The sequence below is a fragment of the Melospiza melodia genome, chromosome Z (assembly GCF_035770615.1).
Source record: "Melospiza melodia melodia isolate bMelMel2 chromosome Z, bMelMel2.pri, whole genome shotgun sequence".
Lineage (NCBI taxonomy): Eukaryota > Metazoa > Chordata > Aves > Passeriformes > Passerellidae > Melospiza > Melospiza melodia.
Genome location: NC_086226.1, coordinates 32265285 through 32277712, shown reverse-complemented (window position 1 = coordinate 32277712; position 12428 = coordinate 32265285). Strand labels below are relative to the sequence as shown.

General features: G+C 38.9%; 1 protein-coding gene across 1 annotated transcript in view; it reads left to right on the top strand.

The window, feature by feature from the left end:
* The first annotated feature begins 741 nt into the window (after positions 1–741).
* Positions 742–12428, top strand: part of CDC20B (cell division cycle 20B) — a 42996-nt gene continuing 31309 nt past the window's right edge. Inside the window, 7 exon segments of the mRNA XM_063181365.1 lie at positions 742–768; positions 1559–1778; positions 1781–1824; positions 2696–2753; positions 2756–2783; positions 5279–5507; positions 6492–6617. Coding sequence (XP_063037435.1) covers positions 742–768; positions 1559–1778; positions 1781–1824; positions 2696–2753; positions 2756–2783; positions 5279–5507; positions 6492–6617 — 732 coding nt within the window.

The following is a 12428-nucleotide window of genomic DNA, read 5'->3' as shown; positions in this document are numbered from 1 at the left end:
CTTCAAGCCTCCTCTGAGGTGTGTAGAGGCAAATATAATGAGAATGTGAAAGGCTTAGGCCTTAGAAAAGATGGTGGTGCTTTTTTGTTTTACTGATTTATGTGTGGTGAATCTTCAAATGCAGGATGTCAAGAGGGGACCAAAAATGAGCTGAGGAGTGTTACCACCATGAAGCCATCCACACCTTTGGAGCAAGAAGTAAGGCTTCATACTACTGACTGCAATGATTAAGTTAATTCTTCCAATGTGTTAGTTTTTTTCACAGACTGTGAATTCTTCTGTGTATTTCAGGAAAGATGGTGATGTGTCCCCTTCACATAAAATGGAAAAGCAGCGGGATGTAACTCTCATACACCTTCCTTCAGCTATAGATCTCAATACAACTTTTAAATCAAATAGATGTACCTCCACTTAAAATTAATTTAAATGTTTCAGCAATCAGCCTTGGCTGTCTAGCAGCCAGTAGCCACAGCAGCAGTTTCACTGAGTGGACTTTGAAATATCTTTTTTTGGAAGATAGCAGTGACAACATTTGTGGTTTGGGGGATACCTTGTAAATTCTCACTCAGGTCTTTTTGGAGAGGACGCAAAAATTAAACACTCAAAAGTTACACACGTAAATCTTAGGTCTGAAGATTTTGAGTACTTCATAAGATCTAACAAACTATTTATGTATATGCGTTTATAATTGTCTCTGGGAAGACTTTTTCAGCATAGCTTTGCAAGTGCCCATATATACCCATGAACAGGATAAAGGTTCATGTTCAGGTATGATATACACTGATAATGCACAAGGTATGTGCTGAGACTGACAACATTAACAGTGGTCTACAGAAATGATTTCTGCTGCAACAGTCAGGTCTATAATTAAACAGGCTGATGGATTCAGCTGCTCTCCAGAGAAATTTCAGTCACCAAAAAAAGATGCCAGACCTTGGATTATGGTAGCACATTCTTTGCTTCGGGGTCATGCAAAATGAGAATGTCCTGGTTTGGTATTAAGTGTTGTACACCATCTGCTGCTGACCTACATGACATAACAGGGTGTTCTGAAGATAATTATTACAGAGATTTGTGTTGCAAGTGCAGTGTGCCCTGTGTCAGGGACAATGGAGGCAGTACTCCCACTCCATTTACTGAGCAAGCCCTGAAGATGAGGAGCAGAGTTTCCTTAATAACTTTTTGCATTTTCCCCTACCATTTGCAGTGTAAATAGTACAGTGGACAAACTGTACCATATAGACTCTGTCCTATGTGTCAGTCACAAGAATCACCTTAGAACAAGGGTGTTTTTGGGTCTGTATCTGTTGGAGAAGGAGCCTCATTTCTGGTGGAAGAAGTTAGGGTGAGTGATGTGGCAGAGAGATTAAAAAATTTTAGTGAGTAAACTGTAACTCAGATGCTGTTGTGTAAACATATACATTTGAGGAGATTAGACTTACAAAGACCTGGGCTTGTCAGAGATATTCTCCTTCATGTAAGTGGAATGCTTGCCAGTAAAGATTTCATAGAAGAATTCTCTGGATGTTTTTCCATAGTCTCTCTCCCCCAAACATAGTGCCCCTTACCCCAGCTTATTATCTACTGGTTTTTTGCAGTAATTTTTAGTAGCTTTCTTCTAGAGCTAAACATGCTGGGCTGGAGCCTTGAGAATCTCATTCCTATGCCTGTAGGACCTGCTGCACATATCTGGAATGGACAAACTCTTGATTTGAAAGCTGTTGAAGGCATTGATTTGAATTCCAGTTCCTAACACATTTAATGTCTGGCTTGGATGAAAAAGGAATATCCCTTGCATTTTGGATGAGTGATTGAGAAGTGCAAGTACTAGATAACTTACTTTTTTTTGGTCTTTCTCCATTTTTAGCTAAAGTGGCTACCAAACTATTTGATACTGTTTTTTTTTTAATGGAAACAAATTGAGAAGGTTGACTAGACTATGGAAGAACTCTGCTGAAAACATATGTAGCACTTCCCAGTGTCATAACCTACCTTAGTGAACATCCACACCTAGTGACATCCAGAATTAGCTGCGTGCAATGAAGCTCCTAAAACAAAAAAAGCTGATGGCTGAATTAATGGTGCAGTTTTCCAGTGACAGTCAGATTATTTTTCCATCAGTAAGAGGAACTCCCATTAAATTATTTTGTTTAGCACAGGCTATGTTTTTCTTGTATGTCTTTTGCTAAGATCACTCTACCTGTCAATGTCTTTACAGTTCAATCCAAAACACTCCTTATAGGTTCACATTTGAGAATTTGACTTCAATCTGATTATACACATTTATCTGTGCCTACTGTTATGTGACACTACTACTAACAAGAGGATTTTTTGTGACTGTAGCTGAGATGCTAAGATAAGTCCTGGCCCTACCTGCTGCAGTCATGAGTCAGAAATCTGAAGGCACTGAAGTACAGTGCTTCTATGTATGAACTCACAAAGACTGACATGTAAATAAATAGCTTTAAACTCACAGGTATGTACCTCTTCAATTCAGTCTGACTTCTGCATCACTGATAAAGGTATTGAAATTTGGAAGTACTCATGGTCTTACTTGTGAAATAAATGAGCTTGAAGTTTTCCTTATGTCAATTCAGAACTGGGGAGTGGCCAAATTGTAAACAAATGAAAGGAACAAATTTTTCTTTCTTCCTGCTGTCAAATTTTTTATTTCTTGTTTGTTTTGGATTGGCAGTTGTGGAACATTGAAACCAGAAAGAGGCTGAGAAATATGTTTGGCCACCTGTCTGTAATTGAGGCTGGAATCATTGTATTCTGAGCAGGTGAGCAGTAAAGTCTATTCCCAGAAAGAGCCCTGCTGCTTTTACTCAGGCAAATGACTCATTCATTTTAGCTGATTTTCTTGGCTTTGTTCAAATGTGATTTACCTCTTCCCCCATCTCTCCCCCCCATCTCAGAAATCAGTAGTAGATTTATTGTATGACAGGAAAGCGGCCAAAGAGGATTTAACCTGTTTCTGCAGTCTCTGTTTCTTACTCTCCTCCCAAAAATCTGTCACCACTTGCAGAATTTCACTATGCCTTGGAGAAAGCCTGAGCTTGAAATCATTTTGCGTCCAGTGGGTCTGAACTTCAAATACCATGGCCTGCCCAGTGCTGGGGAAACAGTGTGTAACTTAGATGGCCCCACCATTGATATCAAGACTCCATCTGTCTTCCCAAATGCACAGCAGAGCAGGGCTGTAAGGAGCTGCACATCTCCCTAGCTCTCTAGTTGCACACACTCTCTAGCTCTCTGCAAGGAAAGGCCAGCTCATTGCTATCTGCAACCCAAGAAGGTATGGAGTGGTTGACCTTTGCATTGTCAAGGGTGTATTTTTAGTAGCAGGTGAATATTTTGCATTTAGGTATCATTTCAGTATGTGGGCTCAGATGACAAAGATCAGATGTACTCTTGTGGTTTTTTTTCCATCCCACTTTCTGTTTCAGATCTTTGACTCTCACGTGAAGGAGCTGAGGAGAGACTTGTGCATGATGAATACCTCTGTGATTTTAAAATCATATGTTAGTGTTCTGTTTTACTTAAATAGAAAGATACTAGCGAGGGTAGGCTGACTTTATTGTTAACTCACAATGAAACTAGTATCTCTTGATAAGAGCAGCAGTGGTAGATTTATGTTTGGTTTCACAAGATGTTCTGGTTGTGATTGTATGAGGTCTGCAAGGTGGAGGTGCAAGGAGGTACAGGCATACCACCTGAACAAACAGTTAATAAACTGCAGTTGCAATTGTGCTGTGTGGGTTAGGTTACAAGGATGCAGGTGTAACATCCTGCCAGTGCCAAGTGGCATAACCTCACTGCAGTAAGAAATAGTTTGGGTTCACATTTCCTCCTAGCCAAAGCAGTGAAAACAACAGGAACTTCGGAGCAGAAATTGATGACAAAATTCAGTGTGAACCTGTGAACTACAGTTATGGTTGATGCCTTAGGTTTTCTTTTACTAGGTTTGAAATTAACCAGATAATTCTAATATTAGTGCATAGTTAAAATAACTGCACAAGGAGAAAAAAAAAAAGTACATGGAGTTAATATTAATTGTTACTAAAATTAGAGCAACATTCTTACACTGAACTTCGCTGTGAAGTTTCCAAAGTATCAATTGACTTTGGGATTACATTGTAATTGTTGTGGTTAAAAATAGTCCAACAGTGCATCATCATGAATCTGTAAATAAATTTCAGTACCATAAAGTCCATTACACAAGCACAACACAAGGACATATCTTGCAGTAAGTCAGGCTTGTGTGTGCATTTTCAGTGCTTCTAATTAATTCAATATGTATCTGAAAAACCTTTAACAGTCATTGTGGGAAAGTTTCCAGTTTCTAACCCTTATTAATATAATTAAAATCCTTAAATAAATCTATTGCAATAATGTCATATACCTGTTTCTCAGATACCTAAAAGGATTGTATTGAACTTGCTGATTTTATTTCAGCGTTGTACTAGTTTTAAGTGTGAATTTCAGCAGGAATCTCTTCTGATTTGTCATAGGATTAATGTAAGTAATATTCATAAAAAATGGCAAAATGTATTGCAAGGTATTTTCAGTATTTTCAGTTCAACTCCCATATTAATGTGCAAAAGCCATATCTAGGAGCTAAACTTTGTCAGTAGCAATGTTTCCAGTCAGGGTATTCCTTCCTGCCTTTGGTAGACTGACACTGGAAGAGAGTATTAGACTGATGATATTGTAGAACTGTGAATCCATTTCCTAGCAAGCAGCTGGTGCAGCAGTGTCAGGTTGTGCAGATTTTTCTAAAGCCTTGGAGTGGGAGGGAGAAACAAGGCAAGGGAAGGGACAGAACCAAAGAATACAGGTAACTTGCCAGAAAGCCCTTTAGCAGAACAATGCAGTTTTACACTGCCTCTCAGTTGGGCATGGAGTCACACCTGGCTTTGGCAAAAATCACCTAGTGAAAGGGTTTTTCATGGAGAACAGGCAATAGTTTACATCAAATGGCTCAGCAGTTGAACAGAGTGTAGATTAGTGGCATAGACTGTGCTCGTGGAAAAGAAACGTGAGAGTCAGCAGGTGTTCCACCCAGCTGGAATGGGGCAGCTGCTTGGCTCCTTGTGCTGTCAGGCACCTCTGCAGCCAGGGTGTGCTTTGGTGGCTGTTCTGTGCTTCCTCTTACTGAAACACTGCTGTTCTGCTGCTTCACTCTGATGTGGTTTGCTTCTGAAGAAACACTGGTGTGATGGAGTTGCTTTTCATGTTCCATTACCATTAAACCGCTGTCTGTTCTTGTCTGCAGTGGTTCACTACTAGGATTTGCCCTTCACTCTGAAGTTCAGAGTGCTCAGCACCATGTTGGGATTCTTTGTCAAAACAAACAAATCATTTGCAGCCTGAAATTTTCACTAGCCAACATGTTGCTGGCAATTTGGTCTCGAGGCAGTACATTGAATATCTGGCCTAGCAGCCCTGGGGTGAAATTGCAGTTGCAGGCACTGAAAACCATACGTCCTTTCTTAGCAGTTAAAGCATATGAAGAAGGCATGTTGCTCAGGCAATTTTCAAATTATCTGACTGATGTCTATTAGAGTCTTCTGTCCGTAATGCAATTAATTTTAAAACCAATTCTCTTAGTAGGTAAGCTTGCTAGGGCTTTGATACTGGATTAGTAGGCCTTTGTAAATATGTTGCCAAACACAAATAATATTTATCACAATTTCTTGTATCTATGTATCTTCACAGAAAAGTTTGGTGGTGTAATGCTTACAAGTTTGCAAACAAGATATTTTGATTTTTGGAGTTTTGGAAAACTACCTCTGCTGCAATTAATTTCATATATGGGGTTGCTTTTGCCCTCCTGACCATGTTTTCATGCCATTGTTGGTGACAAATAATCGGAAGAAGGAAATTTTAAATAAAATTATTTAAGATTCTTTATGTAGTGTCTGTCTGTGTGGGAGATAGGACAGGTAATACTAATAAGAGACAGAAGAGCAGAGTATTTACAAGCTGTTTGTTCTCCCAAAAGAAACTGAGGTTGGACTGTAGTGCTGGGGTTAAAGGATCAGGGAAATTTATTGAAACATGTGGAACTGAGCTCTGAGAAGTTTTCTTCAGGTAGATTTTGGGCCTTAGACATATCCTGGAAATATCCTGGGAGAAACCAGTTCTCTTGTAAGCCCTGTAGGCCACTTTCCTTAGACTTGTGTGACGGCTTGGCTTAGGCAAGACTCTATCCTACTCGGTTCTTCTGTGCTGATGTGTGAGTCTGTGGCCTCTGAAGGGCAAGCAGAGAAGTTGTAGTTTCATGAGGGTGTGTGGAACAGTGTAGGCTATGAAACAAAGGCAAGGGAAGCAGCATTGGGAGTTCTGGGGTCCTACTCTGCCCTGAGCGTAGATGCTGGGTGCTTGTAGTAGTTAATTTTAACAGCTAGACTCCAAGCTAAAGTGCCTCTGTTCTTCCATCTGACCTCCTAATCTATTCTGGCATCTGTTTTCTTTTTATTGTTTAGGTTATAACCTGGTGTCCTTGGCAGTCGAAAGTCCTTGCTACACGAGGTGGAATGAAAGATGGGATTTTGCGTGTCTGGCATATGAATTGTGAGAAAATCATCCAAAGTGCAATTACAGATTCACAGGTGAAATGATGAAATGTCTGCATACTTTGGCTATGTTCTTTCTGTATAGCTGTGTTGATCTGGCAAACTGCCACTGACTTTGAGGGTGGTTCAGCAGTGAGAGGAACAGCAGGATTTTCTCTGGATGTGCAATTGTGGTGTTCTCAGCTCCACCATGTGTGATTGACTCAGAAGCAGTTTGTTGTTTCTCATTCACCACTTCTGTCTCCGTGCAGAAGTGATGGAAGAGGAGACAGTCTTGAAGCCAGACACTTTTCATCGTCTTTCCTTGCTGGCAATGACAGTCTTGGCCAAAACTCTAAATGCAGAGAGAATGATGAAGGGGAAGAAAAGTTCCCAGAGCACTAGGGTGAGGAGAGGTGTAACAGTCAGAGACAAAACATCTGCTTTCTGGAGTTTGAATATTAGGAGACAAAGGAACAGGTTCTCAGCTGTAGTGGAGCAGCATAATTTGGTTTGCTGGAGCTATTACAGCGTAGCTAAGGATGTGTTTTGAGGGTTTTTTTATACTAACAGGTTGTTACCATGTTTAGATAGGACAATAAAGCAACAGTATGTTGAAGAGTTGAAAACAAGTAAATGGCCCTTCTAAATAAATAGACAGATGATTTTGCATCTCATGATGTAAGGATACTGAACCAGCTTTCAAATGATGTCTAAACCAAATCTCCATGTATTATTTAAACATGTCTGTGCTTTGATGAAGGATTTTGTTGTGAATAAATGTGTTGCAGAGTGTTTCCCTTGCACCCTGACAGAGAAACTGGAGTTCCTTATAGCTCTGTATTGTTCCATGGTGCTGTAGGGCGACACCATATGCAGAGGTTGTTTCTTGCTAAGCCTCCTTGTCTCTGGTGTTATTCATGAACAGAAAAGACCAGATCATTGCTACACAGACATATTCCTGCTTATGAAGACCCCTAATAACTTACTATAAGAAATTAAATACAGGGAAAAATTGTGGAAGTATCAAGATACAATCAGAATAAATGCTGTGGTGCATGATTGCAACTTAGATGGTTCTAAGTCAACCTCAGACACTTTTAACCACATAAGTTTTACACCCACAGAAATGATCTGACAAACTGTAACTGAATTTCATTTTATAAACCTCTTGCAAATGCTGAATACCCCAGCTAAGAATGAGGACCTATCAGCACCAGTTGAGCACTTTAGTAATTAAGAGTGACTGTCACTTAGTATATTCAGAACAGAATGACAACTGAAAAGTAATAACCTTTTTATAGCACTGGATCAGTTTTTGAGATACTTCTGATAGAACTATCAGAGTAATTTACTAGAAAAGAAAAAAGAAAAGGAATAATTTTGGATGTAATGTCCACTCCTTAGGAAAGTTGTTGTAGCTGTTGCCTGCCTGTAGGCAGGCAAAATATGTAATTGCTTTGAAAATTACCTGACCTGAACATGGTATTGAAACAATGAAATAAACCCAGAAAACTCCACCCAAACCCCATGCAAATGAATAATTTCAACTTGTCTGATTTCTCTCTATTGCCCTCCACTACTTTTTGACTTAAACTGTAAATTAAATTTCAATCAGTGTTATGGACAGTTTTGGGTGCCTCCAAAGATTATAACTCAACATCCTCCCTCAATGTCGTTACAGACACTGAACAGACACAGCATAAGGAATTCACCGAGTTGTAAAATCTCAATCCTAAATATTGACAAAGATTCTGTATATTTCAATAACTTAAGAAGGAGCAAAGCTAGAAAATTGATCTCTGCTAAAATAGTTTAGTGGTGTTGAAGTTAAAATAAAAAAGTTTAGCAGGAACTCATGTAGCTCAGCACCAGGACAGCAGGTATTTGCATTTAGCCATAGTGTTTCCAGTGAGCCACTCTATCAGCTTCACAATTTAGGGGCAGACTTTGCATTGGCAGCAGTGACCTTCATTAGGTGTCACAGGGCTGCACAGTTCCTCACATGTTTGTCCTTGTAGTATCTTGAACTAGAAGAGTGCCATTCTCTTGTGTCCATGGGGACCTCGGGTACGAGTGATGGGAGGACACAGGTTGCTCACATTCATTTTAGCATGTCACACATGACTTCTTACTTTCGTGCTTCCCTTTAGGATGTGGTTTATATGTTCTGCTTTAGAAACTACTACTCAGAAGATTTTTTTTCTCTTGGGGGTTTAGCCTACCAGTGTGACTGCCAGTAACTGACCCAGCCAGAAAAGACAAAGTCCAGTAACTTCAGGGAACAAAGCTTCAAATTTCTCTTGCTGCCATGTGCCTAAAAACCTCACGTGTTTTCCTGGCATTGGCATAGCCCTAAAAGGTACAAGAAGTCTATGAGGTAAACACAGTTCTTGAGAGTCTCAATTGAGTTACAGATTCCTCCTGCCTTCAGTTCAAGTTCAGTGTCTGCTTGTGGGTGAGATTTTTCAACAACCACGTTAATGAGTTTGGTACATTCTTTGTGCTGCTTGACTGGGTAGCTTTCTGCTTTCCATGTGTAGCTCCCAAGATTTACTACAACTGCAGACAAACTGAAAACACAGTTGCACTAAATGGCTTAGTGGAGTCCCTGTTATAAGATCTCTTTAGCAGTGATAACTGAGCAGCTGGAGACAGTATCTCATTATTGGATCAGCTGCTGCGAGCTGTCTGCAAGGCCTGTGCAGCCAGATGGGAAGGCTCAGCAGTGAGAGACATTACAAAGCACAGATGAGACTGACATTGTGAATGCATGGACAATAGTAGTTCAGGTTCAATGTGTTCCTTTGGCAGAAATGTCTCCTCAAAGTGGTGCAGACAGGTAAAGCCTACTCCCGATTAAGAATATATTTCCTTTGGCTCCTTATTAATATGAAAACAGTCAATAGAGGATGATAGCTTCCCACATCCTATGCAGCATGTTTCTCTGCTGCAGTAAAGTGGAACAAGCCATAGTGTGGGTGGTGAAAATGATTGGCATAATCAGTGTAGAATTCTGATGTATCTTTCCTTTTCTTTTGTACATGTTTTATTATATAGGTAACAAAAGGAAAGTCTTGCATATAACCCTGAGCTCAGATCAGAGTAGGTTCATTTTTGTGGCAGTGGATGGGATGTCTTGTCTGTGGAAACAACATGTGTCTGGGGAGAGCATGCACAGCAATGAAGCTTTTTAATAACAGTTATTTGAGCTCATTCTTGTGACTTTTTTTCTTGAAAGCCAGTGATTAATGTATTCAGCCCATTAAATAATTCAAAATATATGTCTTCTTTCCAATAAAAACATGACAAAGGACAGTATAATTTTATTTAAAAGAACAAAATTTTCTTATCAGTCTATTATGTGAAATGTTAGTAGCTTGTCTTAACCTAAAGGAAAAATATCCTAACTCTGAAGAATAATGTTATGTATATTTCAATTATATTAGCAAACATGGAAGGAATCCAACTGTGTAAAGCACCAGCATAAAGTGTTAGGTCCTGCTTTTATCTTTGATTCTTGCAATAAATTTTACATTATCTTAGCATCCCCACTGGTAACCACATACTAATTCATATATATTGCCTTGAATTTTTCAAGGACTATGATGAGCAGAGACCAGTTCAGGCCTTGTTCTTTGTATCACATAAATTGTCTTATGGAATCTGTCTAAATACTCCTTAGTTCTACCTTAAATATGTAATTAAATAGAAATTATTTGCAGGGAATTGTTTATTGTTTTCATAACGGTAATGATGATTAACATAATTAGGAAAATGTCTTAACTAGATTTTTAATTGCTTCCTTTCCTTAAACCCACCAGCTATATTTGACAGTGATTTAAAATACAAAAAATTGCATAATAATTCTATTTATGTAATAAGTTATGTAATAATTCTAGTTATGTAATAAGTTAATTAAGAATTCAGATGGGCATAGGAGCATGCTATTTGGGCCGAACACAACTGTTAGTTCATTTCATAAGGGTGCCAATTCAATTCTGGTTGCCAGCAAATAGTGCAGGTGTCATCATATTGTGAATTTTATTTAGTGCTCACAAGGAATAAAACCCTTGGACTTTAACATATATTTGCCTTGCAAGATAGGGCCTCAGAAGGTATTCAGATACAGATCAGTAGTGCTATTCATTGTGTTCTGCTTACAAACACCTTTGGAGCTTTGCTTTCATTGTTAGGAATGATCAGAGGCAAGGGATAAGGATTCATTCTTGCATTTTTATATTAAAAGCCCTCTGAGCTCAGAAACTTGTATTGTTTGGAGTCCTTTATTTTATTTTATTTTTTTTTTCACAACTGAAAATTTATTTAGAATATCTCCTGTAGCTGGGAAAGATTAGGATATTAGGGGACTAGGGCAGTGCTAGTCTGTGAAAAATAACACTGTGGTCAAATGCATGAAAAGGAACAGACAGGGGCACAAGTTGTCTCTGTAAATGAATGTGAAACTATCATGTCTTTAGTTCTCATGATTTTTAAGACCTCATCTTAAAACATGCTCGCAAGTTATGTGGTCGCTAACTTGAGCTCTGGAAGGTTGGGACCCCTCAGGTATTTTAGCTAGTAAGAGATTGCAATAAACCTGCTACTCAGCTACTGGGTTCTCATGTCATCTCATGTGGTCTTCAAAGAAGATCAGAAAATGGTAATACTGGTTGTCAATTGAGAAATTGCTGCCAAGAAGCTGATGCCCAAATGTGGGAAATAGCTTATACTGTGCTTATCTTCTAATATGAACAAGCTTGTTTATAGAGATTTTATCAGACAATTAGAATCTGATTTAAATACTCAAAATAGTATTTTAAATAATTTAAAAGGTTTTAGGAATAGTAAAAAACATTTCCCCCCATTTTGAATGTTAAATAAATGAGTAGAACTAGTCTCTTTGCTGATGAATTTTTTGATTTGCCCAGAAATTCTCTCTTTCCTTTGGCAGCACCTAAATTATATTTATATCATTTATATCCAGTATAGGAGGAGGTGCATGACACAAGATGGGAATCTGTAGTATGGAAGGACCTGACCAATACCAACCATGCACATTTTGTTGGATGCTGAATTGTCAAAATAAGAAAGGCTGTTTCTTAGCCTAAGAACTTCTCATATCTTAGTTACTTACTGCTCAGTGTTGACTAGTCAAGCTGTATTGCCCCAGATGTATTTAAGCACAATATCTAAAAGTGGGAAAAGCCACTGATTTCAAAAGCCCATAACTACGAGAGGACCTTGTTTGTGTGACCTGTAGATCCATGTCTGAGAAGACATCCAAGTGTGCATTCCAGACTGTAACTAATTTGAAGTGAAATTAAATGCATACTCTAGTGCTTTTTTCTGAATGTGCAGAGTGTGAAGCTGCTGAAAGCTGGCTGCGTTCTTGCGTAGGTTCCTCATTCTGCCAGTGCAGAGGTCTTAACATATGAAGTCTTGGTCAAAATTTGAAATCCTGGCTTTCTCCCTATAGAATATGGCATTCTTTTAGCTCACTGTCAGTTACACACCTGGTATGTTGCTCAGGATGGACAGAAATCAGAACCTGTTTCTAAGAACTCAACTTGTTCTTTGTCTGTGGTCTGTATCCACTGAAAGCTGAGTCTCCAGGGGTGGCACAGAGGTTTGAGAAAATTTGAGTTGACTAAGATCAGATTTTCATCCCTACAGTCCTGTCCAAGGTGGGGCACTGCACAACATATAGAACCCAAAACTTAAGGTCAAAAATAATTTTTGCCTGAAGAATAACTTCATTGCTCATACAGTACAAGTGTCTTTCTTCTCAGGTATATCAATATGACAAAACAATCATCTGGAGTATAATGACTGAGCAATCCATTTGTTCCCACACTTAAAAGCACT